At 39.6% G+C, this 18,105-nt stretch overlaps 1 protein-coding gene across 5 annotated transcripts in view; it reads right to left on the minus strand.

The window, feature by feature from the left end:
• Positions 1 to 14,866: 14,866 nt before the first annotated feature.
• Positions 14,867 to 18,105, minus strand: part of DHX58 (DExH-box helicase 58) — a 30,719-nt gene continuing 27,480 nt past the window's right edge. For 4 of the 5 annotated variants that reach the window (XM_032222016.1, XM_032222017.1, XM_032222014.1 and 1 more), the window contains 2 exons: positions 16,721 to 16,817; positions 14,867 to 15,457 (listed from right to left, as the gene is read on the minus strand). In XM_032222016.1, the coding sequence (XP_032077907.1) occupies positions 15,263 to 15,457; positions 16,721 to 16,817 (292 nt within the window). In that variant the 3' untranslated portion in view covers positions 14,867 to 15,262. Of the gene's footprint in view, positions 15,458 to 16,302; positions 16,496 to 16,720; positions 16,818 to 18,105 lie in introns of all 5 variants that reach the window. The other variant, XM_032222018.1, reaches the window with a different exon arrangement.

Genomic DNA, 18,105 nt, shown 5'->3' on the forward strand with positions numbered 1-18,105 from the left:
GCATTCCATATTTTATTTTTATTCAATTAATGTCTTAGCCAAAAAGTCATCAATATTAACCCAATGCTGTTATTTCCAAGATAGTTATCGTACAACATAATACTATTGGGGATGGTACAGCTTTTTTCATAATGAAGTTGTTCTCTTAGTAATTTTCTATGAGTCATACATGTGTGTTTTTAGATATACCTCCACATTGCCAAATAGATGTGTAGTGAAATTTAAAGTTAGATTAGCTTACTGCATCTAAATCCTCGCACTATTTATACTGATGTGTATATAAAAACTATAATTTTTTTGTTTGTGAACCAAACAATATCCAGAGTATCTAAACATTTCAAATGTTCTATTTAAAAACTAAATCTTTCCTGTTAATTTTTTTTTTATTGAACAATAAGAACATTATATACTGTTTGCAGGGTATGTTTTTACAGGAAAATGTACTATACTCGATTTTGATTTATCTTCATGATACTAAATCAGTGCTTGCCTATGATTTTTAAAAATGAAGCATGCATCCTGTAGAGTTTAAGCAAAGGATTCTGAATTTAAGAGACAATTGGTGGCTTGTTTATATAGAATAATATTGGTATTTTTATACATTGATACAGAACTGGAAAGAGTAGTAAAGGCATGTACTGGATGTATAGATTCTAGCTGTGGTTTGAAAAGCATAACTTCTCAGTTCTGTTACCTTTGGAAAATGGTGCTACATTTCTAAAATTATAAGTGCTTTAGTAATTATCAGCTTAATCTTAAACAATGTCTTGTGATATCTCTTCTCCCTTTATATTAGGATTTAATACAGAGATCTGAATATTATGAATCAGTTCAGACTTTGCACCAAATCATGATTAAAGAAAATTACAATACACGTTGAGTTCATACATTACACTAAGCCATAAAGTAGTTTGTTTGCCTTGTGTGATTTGTAAAGCCAACTGTAAACCATGATTTATGGCTTAAGATGATGCGGGAACAAGGTGTACTCAATAAACTATGGTTAAAACTAACCATATCTTAAGAGCTACAGTTGAATCATGCTTTGTGCAAAGAAAGTCTGGCTTGACATTTTAAATTAACAAATCATAATTAAATCCATTAATCTTCATTGAAAGAAATGTGTATTGAAGAAATGCTGAAGAAACTATGTCTTTATGTATTTTGAGGTTACATCAGTTCTAGCATAATTACAGCAGGTTATGTGATGATGATATTTGAACTGACCACTTATAACTCCTCATCAAGCCATACATATCTTGCTGCAGTTAATGTGACTTTTATGTGTCCCAAAAGCATAAAAATGGGAAGCAGATTGATTAATACGCACCATATTTACCATGCATGGTCAAGCATTTTATAGAATAACAGAACATGATTTTAAAGTTGTGCGAAGAGTAATGGTTCTGCAAAGCTGGGAAATATGTGTTTATATCTTACTTTAAAAACTTTCTTGAAGAAGTCCTATCTTTATGCTGGAATTTCCCATTTCTTCTTGGCACTTTTCTGCAAGTGTGCTTTTTTTCAGATCACTCAAATGTAGATCCACTGATCGACAAGAATTGATTAATCCAGCTTGATACCCGAGCCTGACATTTTGGACCGAAAGAGAGTGACTGGCCCAAAGTCACCCAGCCAACTTCTCATGGCTAAGGCGGGACTAGAACTCACAGTTCTCTGGTTTCTAGCCTTGCATTTTAACCAGTAGACCAAACTGGCTCTCACATCTTATGCTGTATCTTATACTTTTTGCTTGGAAGTTAGCTTTATTTAATTCAGTTGGAATTACTTTCTAAGTAAAGATGCATAGAATTGTACTGCCGATTTAAGCTTTGCAATATTGAAGTAATAATTAAGCTAATATATAATAACAGTATTATTATATGTTACTAGTTATTGAGAACATTTATCTTTCATTGGTAGAGTGGTATGCATGCAACAAACATAAGCCAGTACTGTGGGCAGTTAAAACTACAGGTCAAACAGCCACTGTCTTAACTGGGAAAAAACATACTTAGTTGAAATTTTCCACATTTTTAAATAATCAGTAATTTTAGATGGGAAAATTATGATCAAAAGTTTTATATGATGTGTTCAAGGTTTCTACATTTCATTTCATTGTACAATCCCTTTTGCTAAGCATTAAGTGTGTAAAATGCCACAACAGATGAGCACGGACAGCCATCCAGCATCTCTCTTGCATCTTTTCCAGATAACAACCAGCCAGAATTTGAAATCTGGTGGCTCAGATGCTGATTGATAGCAATGCTGTTTCTTTCTCCAACATACATTTTTTTGTGGGGAGGGGGGAAATGAATGCAAACTTTAAACTATTCTTTTTATTCTTTAACTAAAGTCTAACACAATTTCTGTTGTCAAGAAAATTTTAGATGATCATGTCTGTAAATTGCCATTTTTTTATTTTCTTGAGGCTAATTTATAGCTTCTATTTATTCCTTGGGTTCCCCACCCCCCCATCCAAGTACTCTTAGTTTTTAAGGTCAGACAAGATTGGCCAAATGCTTAATCCCTCTCCCGAAAAGTAGTCCAAAAATTGGCCCTTAGGGTCACCCTTGTAGATAGGATTTACTCTAATACAACACGTGCTTGCTCTAATACAGAGGTGTCAAACTCGATTTCATTGAGGGCTGTATCAGGGCTGTGTTTGACCTCGGGAGCTGGGGTGGGCATGGCCAGCTCAACATCATTCCTGTCAGAGGTGCCTGTTGTGGCCCAAGCGCTCTGTCACCGAAAACAGGCTCCCAAGCTCCGTTTTCCGCTGCCATGGCCTCCTGCAACCTTCTGCCAGTGAAAATGGCGCTTGGGAGGGCCATATGTGCTGGCAGAAGCACCGCTGGTCAGCACCACAGGCTGGCCTGTTGTTTCCAGGGCAGTCCTGCAGGCCATCAAAGTATCCCATGAGCCGTATCCGGCCCCCGGGCCTTGAGTTTGACACCCCTGCTCTAATAAATAAAAACAGGGTTTGCTTTAATGTAGATTAAAGGTAGATTTAAATGTAGAATTAAACACATATCCCCACCGCCAGGGCCCATATTTATGAGTTTGGTATGAAATTAATTCACAGTTGTTTTGCTTTTTTAGATGGGAAAAATATAGGCATACAAAAAATCTATCCTGATTTATATTATTGTATAATTTCCTGATCTTTGGTTTTACCATATGCCCAACACCAGAGCTGAGAGATTTTGCAGATCTGAGACAATCACTTATAAGTTAGTTTTTAGAAAAGCTAATGGTTTATATTCAGTTTCTCGTGTGCATGGTTTTGAAATGTTGCTTGAAAATATAATCAAACCTTAAGCATATGGCAGAAAGAAAATTGAATCTGCTTTTCAACTCTTACAACTTCTGAGCCTTTGGGGGTATCCAAAGTCTTAAGTGCATGGTGACATTCCTGTTGCCTCTGAATGGAATTGTCCACCACTCTTTAATTCAAATGTCCTTTTTTAGAAGGACATTCAGAACTTCATGTCCTCTAAAGAATGTTCATCGATGTTATATTCCTTATTAAGATGCAAATTTTGTTTCCCAACAAATAATATATTGACCCAATGTCTATGGAGATTTTCAATCATCCAGGTCATGGTTATCCCAAAAGTGTTTTTCCAAAGATAACTTGATTTTTTCGATCTTCCTTTGAAAATGACTTGCTTCTCATCCAAGAAGCTTCTTCAGTTCTGAAGAATGGATGAGAAATGAAACGCCTTCAAAGAAAGATCAAGGAAGTCCAGTTGCTTTTTGCAAAGCAGTTTTGAGACATGCTACCCCAATATTCTTTTATTCTACAAAAGAAAGGGTTGGCGTTTTTTTTTTTTTTTTTACATGGCTTCCATATACACTTATTTGACAATGGGGTTTATATGGAGCAAAATGCTCACGAACATATACGAGTATTCTGTGTTGTAAAATAAATGATAGGCTACCCTTTGCGACCCAACTATGTACATCCTTTGAAATATTTTCTTGATAGAAAACATGCAAAATACAAAGCAATTCTAACATGAGTTAAGTGCAAATGTTCAAAAGCTCCCGAACACGAAGTTAGTGGCTCTCAGCGTTTGAACTCAATCTATGATTTGCATGTAGCAACTTCATTCTATATGTACTTGTCTCAGAAAATCAATCTGGAGGGTGAACCTTGGGCTTCTAATTATCGTTCAGGAAATAGTGTAGCCTGTTTCCTGGGAATCATATTTGAAAGCAGGCTTTCTTATATTAAGATAAATAATCTCTTAGAATTCACATCGATCTCAGTTATAAAGCAAACTACCTCATATGGGCTCCATTTGAACCCTTGAGGAGTGGATAAGGGAGGGATTTCCTTTAACCTCTCCCTCATAGATTAATAATAAAAAGCACATGATTAGCACTTAGGAGAGAGTAAAGGCTGTGTAGGCTTCAAAAATGATGTAGAAGAAGTGCTTCGGAACTCGGGTGGGACAGTGGTGTGCTACCACTCCTAAAAAATAGCACAACTTTTTTCAAGCTTCTCGTGAACTTGAAAAAGATGTGCTGCTCCTTTAAGAGTCTCCTTAGCCTTAACTGTTGGCTGGGGAATTCTGGGAGTTGAAGTCCACACATCTTCAACAGTGGTGAGATTCAAAAAAATTTACTATTGTTTCTGTGGGCGTGGTTTGTTGGGCGTGGCAGAGGAAGGATACTGTAAAATCTCCATTCCCACCCTACTCCAGGGGAAGGTTACTGCAAAATTCCCATTTCCTCCTGATCAGCTGGGGCTCAGGAGGCAGAAAATAGATGGGGGCAGGGCCAGTTAGAGGTGATATTTACCAGTTCTCCAAATTACTCAAAATTTCCCCTACCAGTTCTCCAGAACTGGTCAGAACCTGTGGAATACCACCTCTCATCTTCAAGTTTCTAAGGTTGAGAAACATTGCCTTAAGGCAGGGGTGTCAAACTCGCAGCCCATGGGCCGGATGCATCGTGCGCTGGCCACACCCGCCCATTTTAGCGAAGGGGGGGAAGTTGCGATACCTCGCGTGAAAACCGTGTTATTGCGACTTTGACAGCCCTGCCTTAAGAGGATTCCTTAAAGGAACAGCACCATTTTTTAAAGTTCAGGGTGAAGGCTGCAAAGTCAGTCTACTTTAATCAAGAGCTGAGAAATAGTGCATTTCTTCAAAATAATTTTCAATTTTATCCCTAAGAGAGAGCACTTTCAGGATGTTAAGCTTCCTAAGCACACTCTCAGAAAAACCAAGTTGAACATGAATCAATGAGATGTATAATACTTGAACGTCATTGCGATATGATTGAAGTTGTTAGATTCTAATGTAAAGCACAACTAATGGTGATTTGAAATGAAGATGTGATAAAGCTATAATCTAATTTTTATAGTTTAATCTGACTCCAAAAAATTTTAAATTCTGTTTTTTTTCTCACCTGAAGTATTTGGAAAGATATGAAGAGAGATAATTAATATTGATATTAAACTAGTTATACAATTCCTTCCTTTTTCTTACCTGCTGACTTTAATTTCTTTATTTCTGTTTCATTCTGCATAATATTGCTTTCCCTGAAAATAATGTACATATGTAAGTAAGCATTTAGAAAATGATGATAATCCTATGTTTTTTTCTCTCAACAATCTCACAGGGTAAGAATTATTTTACCCTAAAAGATATTGTATCACTAGGGACAATTGGATTTTGTATTTATTTTTGATAGATGTGTCTTGCTGCTGATTAAGTTGGTATTTCTTCACATGGAATCTGTGTTTAGTTCCTTCAATACATAGTTATCTTACAGAAGACTTATCAATGCAGAGGGTGGATTTGTTTGTGCAAAAGCTAAGGCAGGAGTCTCCAAACTTGGCAACATTAAGACTTGTGGAATTCTGAGAGTTGAAGTCCGCAAGTCTTAAAGTTATTGAGTTTGTAGACCCCTGAGTGAAGGGATGTATTTTTGGAAGCAACTCACCCAGTGGTGAGATTCACTTATCTTTGCTACCAGTTCGCCAATGTGAGCGCTCACCCTCGCTACACTCGCACGCACCATCTTCTGTGCATGCGCAGAAGGTAGTGCATTATGTCGGGGTGGGTGGGCGGAGCCTCCAGCAGCTGCCGCTACTGGTTTGCTTGAACCGGTAAGAACCACCAGAATACCACCACTGAACTACTCACCCCTTTGTTTTTCCTGGTATGCTTAGCTTTAAGTAATACAGTATAATAATCAGAATATCCTGCTTTTAAATTAAAGTGGGCGTTAACAGAAAAACCAATTTTTCATAAAAAAATTAAGGAGTTAAACTATCCTATCTTAAAAGCACATACATACCGTAAATTCCTTCTTTTCAGACTTTTCCAGATTAAAGCTCCTTTTAAGTAGAATGGTAAAACGTTTCAGTTTGTTTTAATTGCCTGTGAAGTTTCTATGAACTTGTTTTGGCTGCTTTTGCAGATTTGAGCTGGTGCTCTTTCTGTGAAATTCCCAAATCTTTCATTTTTACTTAATGATCTATAATTCTGATATGCCTGGTATTTAAACGAGCAGCCTTTATAATTCATTGTGCACCTTGGTCAACCGCTGAAAGGGGTGCTTTTAATGTCCCCACACTTTCAGGTGTTAAGCATTTCATTGACATTCTGTGAATTGCAATGGGAGATCTAGCAGAAATTTCTCTTAACCCAGGAACTGAAATCTGCCTTAATGGCAGGTGTGATACTGAAAGAAGGATCAGAAATAACTATAGTTAATGTCTGTAACACTGCTGAACAAGGCAAGGGGAGAACATGTTCCATGGTGTGACATTAAAAGCTGAGTCTGACTCCCAGTTTGCTAATTATTTAGCAAGGGAACATACTTTTGCATAGGCCAGTTACAAAATTTACTATGAACTGCTGACTATTTTTATGTCAACTGCTCTGATGTTTAATAAATAATTGTTGCATAATAAAAGGAAGAAAACCTTTTATTGAATTTATTGAAGCCTGAATTTATTTTAGTGAATGGATTCTATAGCAGAATATAGTAAGTTATCAGCAATTCTGAATATTTCTTCTTTCAGTTTTTCCTATTCTCCTATTTCTTATTCCCAGTCCAGCCGATATAGCCAGTATAAAGATGGAACATTTCTGGAACATTTTAGATTATCACAGCTAATTATAATAAAAGATATCTGCATGTGGTATATGATGAAGCATGTTTCTTTAGTGCATTACTTAAACATTTTGTTCCCTGCATTGATGGAAATGTTTCTACTATCTTTATTATTGCTCAAGTACAAATGAATTACAAGATATATTAATTTTCTCATTTCAATATGTTCAGTGTGAATCTACAGCTGACTGTCAGATTGATTTGATGTAATTTAAGGTTAAAAAAAACACACTGGATATCATCTTGCCAAAGTTAAATAAATGGCTATCAATGAGAAAGCCACTTAGGTTAGGTCGGTCTCACTGAAAATCAGCTTCTATGTCACAAAAGAAGTTATTTAAGCACAGGGCTACCAAATGTGATGATCACTTTTAAAAATAGCACTTCTGTGGTTCATATTCTTGGGTGTAAATAAATGAAATGGTCTGTAATGCAATGCTTTTTTGATAGTTTTAGCACTATTGGCTTCATATTCTTGACCTTTAAACAAAGTTATGATCTTAGTGGTACTGTTAGAGAAATTTTCATAATTATAGTTTTGATAGGTTTGAAGTAAACCACATTGCATGCACAATTCCTTTCCCCTCTCTGGAATAATGCTTTTCATGACAAGGCTTGATTTATGCTAATATTAAAGAATAAAATAAGCTGGAAAATGAGTAACCAAAGCAGGGTACTTGCTTTGCCTGCACAGTAGAATAGACCATGGTTATAAGTCTCTCTAAAAAAAGTGCATAAAAAAGTAGACATGGAAGCCCAATATTCATTAATAATCTCATATTAAATTTTGGAGCTTCCCATCTTCTGCAGTTCTTGGAACTCAAGAGGATCTAGAAAAATCCCTTTGAATCCTCCCAGTCTTCTCTCAAGGAGCAGCCTTCCACAACATAGGTGGGTGATCTTATGGCTTTTCCTTATCCAGAAAAGTATCATTCACCTTGATTCAAGTGCAGCCTGCAGGCTGGATACGGACTGCACAGGTCATACCCATCCTGGCTTTGCAAAGGTAAAAAACATACGTGATACATCACAATATGGCCCACAATGTGATCAGCTTTGACAGCCCTGCATTAGACTAAGTCATGGTAGTTTTCCATTGTTCTACCTGGAAATGCCACAAGTCTCAAAAAGCAAAGGCCAGTTACCCTAAAGCAGGGGTGTCAAACTTGAGGCTTGGGAGAAGGAGACGGCCCGCGGGGTGCTTAGATCTGGCCCACAGGGCCGCCCTGGAAACAGTACAGGACCAGCCTGCAGTATCTCTGACAGTGAAAACGGGTTCCCGAGCTCCGTTTTTGGCTGCGATGGCCATCTGCAACCCTCTGCAACCCTGAAATCAAGCTTGCCACCCCTGCCCTAAAGGAATATGAAGAAAGATTGATTCACCGCTTCTCTTTAAGCTGTCTTAAGATGAGAATTGAAAATTAATGTTCACCATTTGATCCATTAATGTATTAAATCAAATTATAATGAGCAGCTAGGCATAATAGTTGACTTCCTTCCATCTCCCTTGCCCCACAAGTGAGTCTGAATGCCTGCTTCATCTGAGGAAGCTAAAATGGTCTTTTCCCTCAAGGCTGGCCTTCAGCTTGGCTTCCCAGTTCACAGTCCTTTCTTGAAGAGCATCTTAGTTGTCCAATCAGGAAAGAGAGCTGTTTCAATGCTAGCCCTCTTTCAAAGGTTGGGGGATATAGAAGGACTGGCAGAACCTGGGAGTGGAGTTAAAAAAGGGATCAGCCTAGAATCCCTATGTAGCCACAAGCCAACTAAGCCCAACCCCCCTTGATTTCCATAGACTCTTATTTAACTCCAGACTATTCGTTGAGAATATTCCTATGCATAGGCATGAATAGCAACAAATCAGTTTAACTGGATCTTCATGTGTGTGCCTAGTCTTTTGCCCTTGAGAGGGGAGGTCTGAATAGAGAAAGTCCAGAAAGTATTTTCCAACTTTTGCTTTTACCTGTCGTCAACTGTTCTATCCACCGGTAGTATTGAGGTTTATTCACACCTGGGCTTTGAATTGGGCTGCAACTGTATTAAATACTTGGTTGCAGGAACTTGGTGGTGTAGTTTAATGAAAAGAAGGACTAGGGGAGACATAATAGCAGTGTTCCAATATCTCAGGGGTTGCCACAAAGAAGAGGGAGTCAAACTATTCTCCAAAGCACCTGACAAGAAGCAATGGGTGGAAACTAAACAAGGAGAGAAGCAACTTAGAACTAAGGAGAAATTTCCTGACAGCTAGAACAATTAATCAGTGGAACAGCTTGCCTCTGGAAGTTGTGAATGCTCCAACACTGGGAGTTTTTAAGAATATGTTGGATAACCATTTGTCTATAGTGGTGTGGGGTTTCCTGCCTAAGCAGGGGGTTGGACTAGAAGACCTCCTGGGTTCCTTCCATCTCTGTTATTCTATTCTATTCTATTCTACTAAACAGCTGGATATATTCCTTCTTTCTCTCTCTCCTCCCTCTACCCATCCCCCCTACTTTAACACATTAGGCACCAAATGTGAAAATACTCCCTGATGAGGAGGCTTACATCCAAGGTTGATGTTTTCCCTTCACACCATTCCCAGGTAGATCCTTGTCTGATGAATCCATGCATAGGAATTCCCTCTGATGTGATGGGGATGCAGTACTCTCTTCCATACTTGAGAAATAATGTCACTGGCAAAGAAAGGATCTTATTTACAAAAGAGACACCAGAAAAAAAAAGTGTTAATTCTAGGACATGCCTTTGTTTTGCATTATGCACCTATCTATTTAATAACTAAACAACTCATCCTCCTGCCCCATACATGCATTGTTAAAATCCTTAATTTGTATTGCATGCTCATGTATGTTGGATCCGAAAATTATCACAACACTATGATTTACATATTGATATGATAGAAATGAATATAAAATATATGTTTGTTATGGCCAGCATTGAGATTCATTCATACTTGAGCTTTAAATTGGGTGGCAATTCTATTAAATAATAAATAGCTGTCTATAAGAGGAAGGAAAACAGTGCTGCTTCTGAAATCTACTACTCAAATGATTGCTTTGAATTGATTTATAAGAGATATCCTGGTTTGTACTATTTTTTGCCATCATTTATAGTTTTGCCCTGTTAGCTTCCGGTGATACAGTAGATGGTATATCTCAGTCTGATGGGATATTTTGATTAAATATTGCTTGGATATAGAGTCTCACACATTATTAAGCCATTGCTTGGTTAAACATGGTTTACTGAATAAACTCTAATAGCTGGTTGCACAAACCCAACTGTGAATCATATAAACCAGAGCAGCTTGTTTTATACAACATGCTAAACTGAAACTAAGTACTATGTGGTAATGTGCTATAAATATACAATGACATGGAAATCAATGTAGTTTCAGGTTAGAACCAACCTGTGTTAAGTGAAGGGGGCTTGTTGGCTCGGCAGTTAAAAGACCCTGAGCTTGTCACCTGGAAGCCTGGGTTTGAGACCTGAGCGCCACATTATGGGGTGAGCCCCTTTTACTTGCCTCAGCTCCTGCCCACTTAGCAATTTGAAAGCATGCGAATGTGAGTAGATCAATAAGTACCACTTCGGTGGGAAGTAATGGTGTTCCATGTGCCTTGGTGTATAGTGACATTGGCCACGTGATATTTGGACAACACTGGGTCCCTCTGCTAAGAAATGGAGATAAGCACTGCTCTCTAGAGTCAGAAGTGACCGGACAAGGGAAATCTTTACCTTTACCTATGTTAACTAAACAGGTTCATCTTTAATGTTGAGATGATGGAATCAAGGACTTAGGTTGTGTGTACTGTTTCCCTACAGAAAAAAAGTACAACAGAAATAATCAGTTGTTTCAGCAGACATCATAACGGGGGTATTTTTTCCTGTCTCTGAATCTAAGGAAATGCTTAGATCAGAATTTCTAAGTCTGAGTCACTTTAAGATGTGTGGAGGACATCAGTTCCCAGAATTCCCTCAGCCAGCATTGCTGAATTCTGGGAATTGAAGTCTGCACATCTTAAAGCGGCTGAGGTAGAGAAGCACTTAGATTGTTAATGTGAATGAAGACCCACCACTTGCGAATCAAAGAAGAATTGTTAAATTTCATCTCTTTCATTTCATTCTTATTTCTTGGTAATTTGATAAAGGTAAACATTCATGCACATACACACAAGCAGTATATATATATATATACACACACACACACACCACACACACATACATACACACCACACATACATACATACATACATATACACATACATACATACATATATATTTAAAGTCACAACCCCCTGGTATGCCCAAATATGGGAGGAAGATCACTACTTCCATATTTATCAGCACAAATATAATATACATACATACATACATACATACATACATACATACATATATATATATACATACACACACACACACACACACACACACACACCAGTGTGGGTTGCGGCCAGTTTGCCCTGTTACGGGCATACCGATGCCTTCTGGTACAGTGCTTTGGAGGGCCCACTCGCCCGTCCTCCTTATCTGTATTTGATCCAACCGAGCCATTTGTGCACGTGCACGGAGCATATGGCGCCAGCACGACGCTCCACCAAGCAGCTCACGGCATTGTGGGTGGTGGGTGTGCATGCGGGCGCAGTGCACATCCACATGGTGGATGCCCAGCCCCATCACAGCGTACCAGTTGCGACAGGATCTGGAACCTACCACTGATACATACATACATACATACATACATACATACATACATACATACATACATACATACAACTGCTGAGGAATCAAACTCCTTTTCTTCTTCCAGGCTGTATTATATGAAAAGATGTTAACAGTATTATAATTTTATAATTATTTGGAAAGAGAGTGTTGGTTAGCTTTAAATGTTTAACATTTACAATGTTTTTGCAGCATATTTAAACATTAATCAGCAAGTCCCCATTGTACATATTTTCAGTGTCACATCTGAAACCGGTTTGAAGAGCTTGCTTAATTTGTTCTGCTCCCATCACTAAAGAATAGAGGTGCAGTTTTAGCTAGTTCATTGTCGAAGCAATTGCTTTTGAATTTTTAGAGGAGGAAAAAAGTGTATATACGGTTTTTGTTTTTGTTTTGTCTTTGATATGGGATTCTATCAGAAGCGTACAATATTTGTGGTAAATCAATAGAGAAGAAGTAGATTTTCTCACAGTATCCTAGCGAAGAAAGGACTGATAGTAAGTAATTTGTATTACCCACTATAGCAAATCTAACTTACCTTCTCAAAAAAAATGCTCTGTTTGTAAGTTCACCATATTGAGTGGCGATAATTGTAATCCTAGATTTATAACCATTCATTTGGTGACTCTTTGGAGTCACAATAGCACTGAAAAAAAGCGACAGTGTGATATTTTTCACATAATCATGGTCACATGATCGAAACTGCCGTGTCTTTATGATAGTTTTCGTGTCCTGGGATCATGTGTATCACAATTTGCAACCTTCCCATTCAGTTTTCGACAAGAAAAATCAATAGGGGGAAGCCAGATCCACTTAACAACTGCATGATTCACTTAACCACTGTAGGGATTCGCTTAAAGATGGCAAAAAGAATGCAAAATGAGATGCAACATCTGCCTCGCTTAGCAACGGATATTTTGAACTCAATTGTGGTCGCAAGTCGAGGACATCTTGCATTATAAGCATGGAGGGCCTGGAATGGGAGACTGGATGTGTATAAAAGCTATTAACTATCTTATTCCAAACTCAGAAAAGTATTCAAAGTAAGTAGACTTAAAGGTTGTGGGAATTATACTTTGAATGCTGCCTGAATAATAACCAAGTCAAGCTGATATCATTACAGACAACGCTTTGGGATACATGTCTATTTATTCAGAGTGATTTCTAGAAGGGCTTTTTCATTTTTTCCTTTACCACAAATAAGATTCTAAAATATATGGGAGGAAAAGAAAAGAAAAAGTAATATTTAAAACGGTGAATGTGTTTAGCTTTACCAGTTGATAATATGTACATGTATGTAAAATATTTGCAGATATTTGTATACATTTCTGTAATATATGTATATTTGGTTAATAATGGTGGGAGCTGGACTACTGTAAAATTACGCACTTTAATTTCTGTTGAAAATTTTAAAGAAATTTGTAATCCTGTAAAATAAAAGCAACAATCCATCAGTAATTGTTCTGCAAGTTTTATATTGAGGAGTTTGTTTATGATATTTTTTTAAAATAAGACTGGCCGTATCAATGGTGGAAAAGAATCATGTAAACTGCAGGCAATGTTATACTTTGTTTTCAAAAATATAATTAAGGAAGAATTTGGTCTGGGTAAAAGACACAAAAACATCTTATTTCTTAAAAATATACTCTGCATAACAGCAGCATCAGTGTGGTTAATAATTATTGTTTTGGGACTAAGACGGTCCACATATAAGATTAAGCTCAGGAAAACCCACCTCATAGAGTGGCTATTGGGAGGACAAAAATGGATATGTTTATGTCATACAATATCAATTGAGATGCCAGAAGCTCTGACAATTATAACATTACAAATCTGATCACTGCTGTGTTTTTTTCCCCCTTAATTGGGACAATCTACAAACTTGGTTAAAAACAAAATGCAATGATTTACCAGACAGGTGTTGCAAAATCTACTTTAGAACCCAAGCTGTAAGTAGCAGAACATGCAATTAGGTTGTTGTGTGAGAGATGGGAAATATGTGTTACAACCCTTCCTCACTGACATACGCTTTAGTATTCCCAAAATATAACCTAGTTTTCACAGGTTTGTCCCTGGTTAGAAAACCTCTGTTTGAAATCCTGGTAGATTTCCATTTATGTTTCCGTGAAGCTGCTCTGTATGAACCTTGTCCCTCTTCATTCGCCAATGAATTCTCTACCCTCTACTCGCCTCTCTCCTTCCAGCCACTCCTCACCTCCTCGCCCTGGCTCCTTAGGGTCCCAACAGGAAGCAGTTGCTGGAGCTAAGCAGCCACCAGGAGAAAGAGTTGGCAAAACAGCTCAGTTCAAATTGGATTTAACCAAGAAGGAGGCTCAGTAGAAGCACCTCACTGAGGATTATGAGCATAGGTTTTCCAAGCAGGGGGAAAATCTGTGGGAGTGCAAGGCCAGGTGCCAGCGGAGGCTCAGCAGGCTAAGATGGTTAGCCAGTTCTAGACCCACGATGCAGTCCCACTGGAACAAGGTCCTCCCGCTCTTCGCCACCAGTGGCACTTCCCTCCAGCCTTCATCCAAAGCCCCGCACCAGGAGGTTGAAGCAAACCTCCAGTCAGAATTTCTGTCCCCCTCTGACCCACACAAAAAGACCCCTGAAGGGGGAGACTCTCTGCAGCAACACAAACGTTCATTGCATGTATCTGGCTCAGGGGGCGTAGTTTGAGGACCCCTGATTTAGTGCAAGACAAAAAATACAAATAATTTTTCTGTGGACCACCAAAATTTTCTCACGGACCACCAGTGGTCCATGAACTACCAGTTGGTAACCGTTGCTCCAGATGGCAGTTTCAGCCTAAGTTAAGGGAAATAGAGAAATTGATTGAGTTTTATCTCTCTTGTCCTCTCAGGAGAAAGTAGACAGCCTAAGTACTAGCTATCTGGACTTTTACATGTCTTGTGTAAGAGGCTAAGGTTGGGTTACTCCAGATATGGTGTGGAAATGCTTCAAAATGAGTTCCAATTCTTGTAGCCTAAAAAGCATGAATTTTGTTTGGAACTTGCCATTTCGGTCAATGTCGCAAACGATAACCATGTTCTTTCAAGGCATTCAGAAAGATCCCAGTTGCAAAGAGGATGCCACGTACTCTTCCCAACTCAATTCAGATCTTTAATGCAAGAAAAATGATTATGCAGCCAGGTACCTTCATCCATTGCAAACATTTATTTTTGGACAAGTCAGCCCACATTTAAAGAAGAAACAAAACAAAAAAAACCCACCCCACCCCAGCATTTAGGGCTGGAATTAGTGTGAAGAGGTTCAGCAGGCCTACTTCAAATTATTTTGAATCAGCATTTATTCAATGGGGTTGCTAATTTTCACTCAAAAAGGAAAATGTATACGGCTACATTTATTAGCCAAAAAGGGCACACATTCCATTATTTTGAATTATTTTTCATTTAATCCCCAAGTCTTGTGTATCCAGTTTCAAACTAGCACAATATTCAGTATAATCAAAGTCCTTGATTTCAAAAGTAACTTTGCTCCATTTTTTGGGTTTCTGGCGGCCACTGGGAGTTTCCACCACAAAATTTTTAATGGCCAACATCGGAAGCGTGAAATCCCGGTAGATCATTTCCATCCCCCAAATCTGCAGGAACACAAATACAGTTAGCCTCTTTACCAGGTTAAGTAAGTCACAAGAATAGATTTCTACCTATGGGGAAAATGTCAGCGAACTGTAGAAAAATTCATCTCCCAGTGTTTGGGCTGCCCTGGTTTTTACCAAAGAGCAGAACAGAAATAATACAGATTGTAAAAGCCCCTCTCAGTTTACCTACCCACCCTTCCTTCCTTCCTTCCTTCCTTCCTTCCTTCCTTCCTTCCTTCCTTCCTTCCCTCCCCCTCCCCCTCCAGAGCCTACTGACTGACTGGTAGAGATTCTCCACAAGGATATATACAGGAATGGGATCCTACCAGCTCAGTGATCGTATGGTTTGCGCACACGCACTGCGTGCACGGTTTTAGCAAAACTTACCTTCCATGTTACTTTTGGAGAGTAACACAGCTGAAGCGTGGCAATTCGCTCTGCCGCGCAGATCAGCTCAGAAGATATAGGTAAGTAAAGCAGGAGGGTGGGCCCACCTGACCATCGGAACGAACCGGTTCGCTCCCCAGCTGATCGTCAGAGCTACCGGTTCGCCTGAACTGATCCAAACTGGCTGAATCCCACCCCTGGATACATAGCATTTAACAGAATAGGTGTTCTCTGCCCCTACCCCATTTTTGTTATAGTCTGAGAGTTCATGTTTCTTGGATAAACTACAATTGCTGGATTCACCCAAGATGGCAAACAAAACCAAAATAAAATGCGTTATGGCTTTAAGCGTTATCTGAACAAGAGGCTACCGCATAATTATCTACCGAGTTCTTGTGCCAAGCTAAGACCATGCTAAGCTTTCCTAAATGCACAACCATCAAATTGTGGAAGTTTACCTGGGTCCCCACTGTGTTATCTGAAACCTTTGACAAACTTTGGCTTCACACTCTGATTTCCAGATGAATAAACACAGATAAAGCCTGTTAAACTCCTGTCCTTGATGAACACATTCTGCAAGATCCTTTCCAGAAGCCCCAAACAACAACAATAATAAAGGGAACAATCATCAGTGGGAAACTTGGCTGTGGTCTGCCATAAAACAAATTAAGATCTAATTAAGGAATGGGCATATTTACATAATCTGAACTTGAGATTTTAGAAATAAGTTTGATTTTTTAAAAAAGTAAATTCAAAGTCCATCTGCCAAGTTCTTCCCACTGGCCTGCCACTTTCTCCTCTCTAACATCTCTCTCTTCACAAAAACAAGCAAAATAAATATATTTAGGGGAAAAAATGAGTTCAAACTGTGCTTACCTGCCCACATGTCTCACAACTGATGGAACTGCCTGGCTTCCAGTCTTTGAATTCGCGGGAAATTGTCACACAATTGGGTGACTTTGTGTAATACAGGCTGCATAGAGAACAATTGGGCATTCTGTAATCTTTCATTCCTAAAGCAGTGGGCCGTGTAATTCTTGGAAAAAAGCAAGCCCTGACTGACAGTTTTTGGGAAGGGGCAGGGGTGAGCTGCTATGGGTTGACCTGGGTTTGGGAGAACCCGTAGCAAATGTTATGGCCGGTTCAGAGAACCTCAAATCCCACTCCTGGCTGGCCCCTCCCACCCCACCCCTCTCAGGAGCCTCCACGTGGCCTGTTTTGGGTGCGAGGTAAGTGCAGGGCCTGTGTGGAGGCTTGAGGAGAGGGGGGGGAACAGGACAGCTTCCGGAGCCTGGGGGATGCACACCCCAGAGCCTCGAGGAAAGCCTCCAAGCCTGGGGAAGGCAAAAACATTCACACTCTCGCCATGGTGCAGGAGGCCGACTAGGCCACGCCCACCATGGCCATGCCCACCCAGCAACTGGGCAGAGAACCCATTGCTAAAATTTTGGCTGCCCAGTCCTGAAGGGGGATTCTTTGCTGACCTTCCTCTTCCTAGGTTGAGAGAGTAGTGTCTCTGTACACATATGGATTTATATACCGATAACATTTATTATAGTTGGCCTCAGTCAATCAGATGTACAGACTATATTTGGCATTTTCATAGACCTGAGATAGGCAGATGTTGTGTTAAAGGTATGTAAGCTGTTCCAGGTAAAGTTACCTTTTGCAATAAACTGATAGTGATTTTGTCACAAAATGTGTGGTGCTTGTGACAGAAATATGTGACACATATTTTAAGCAACAGGGAGCCGCAGCAGAGGGATGAAAGAGCCGCATGTGGCTCCAGAGCTGCAGGTTGCTGGTCCCTGCTCTATAACAGCGATGGCTAATCTTTTTGTTGTCGCGTGCCCAAACCCATAATGCAATCTGTGTGTGATACCCACCTCCATGTGCCCTGCCCCCCTGCGCATGCATGCACTCCCCCTATGCTTCCTTTGCACGTGTGCGCCCAACCCCTGCATGCCCCGTTTTGGGCCTAGCAGGCCTCCCTGCAGCCTCCTGGGACTAAAAACAGGCAGTGGGAGGCCTACCCTCCCCCTGTGCACGCGTATGAACCCCCCGCCCCCTGCACATGCATCTTCCGCATATGCCCTGCCCTCCACGCATGCATGGCAGAGACCTGAAAATCAGCTGGCTGGTGGTAGGTGCACACAGTGGAACTGAGCTGGGGCAATGGCTCATGTGCCTGCAGAGAGGGCTCCATGTGCCACCTGTGGCACGCACGCCATATGTTCGCCATCATGGCTCTATACATTAAG

Source organism: Thamnophis elegans, chromosome 7, assembly GCF_009769535.1.
Source record: "Thamnophis elegans isolate rThaEle1 chromosome 7, rThaEle1.pri, whole genome shotgun sequence".
Lineage (NCBI taxonomy): Eukaryota > Metazoa > Chordata > Lepidosauria > Squamata > Colubridae > Thamnophis > Thamnophis elegans.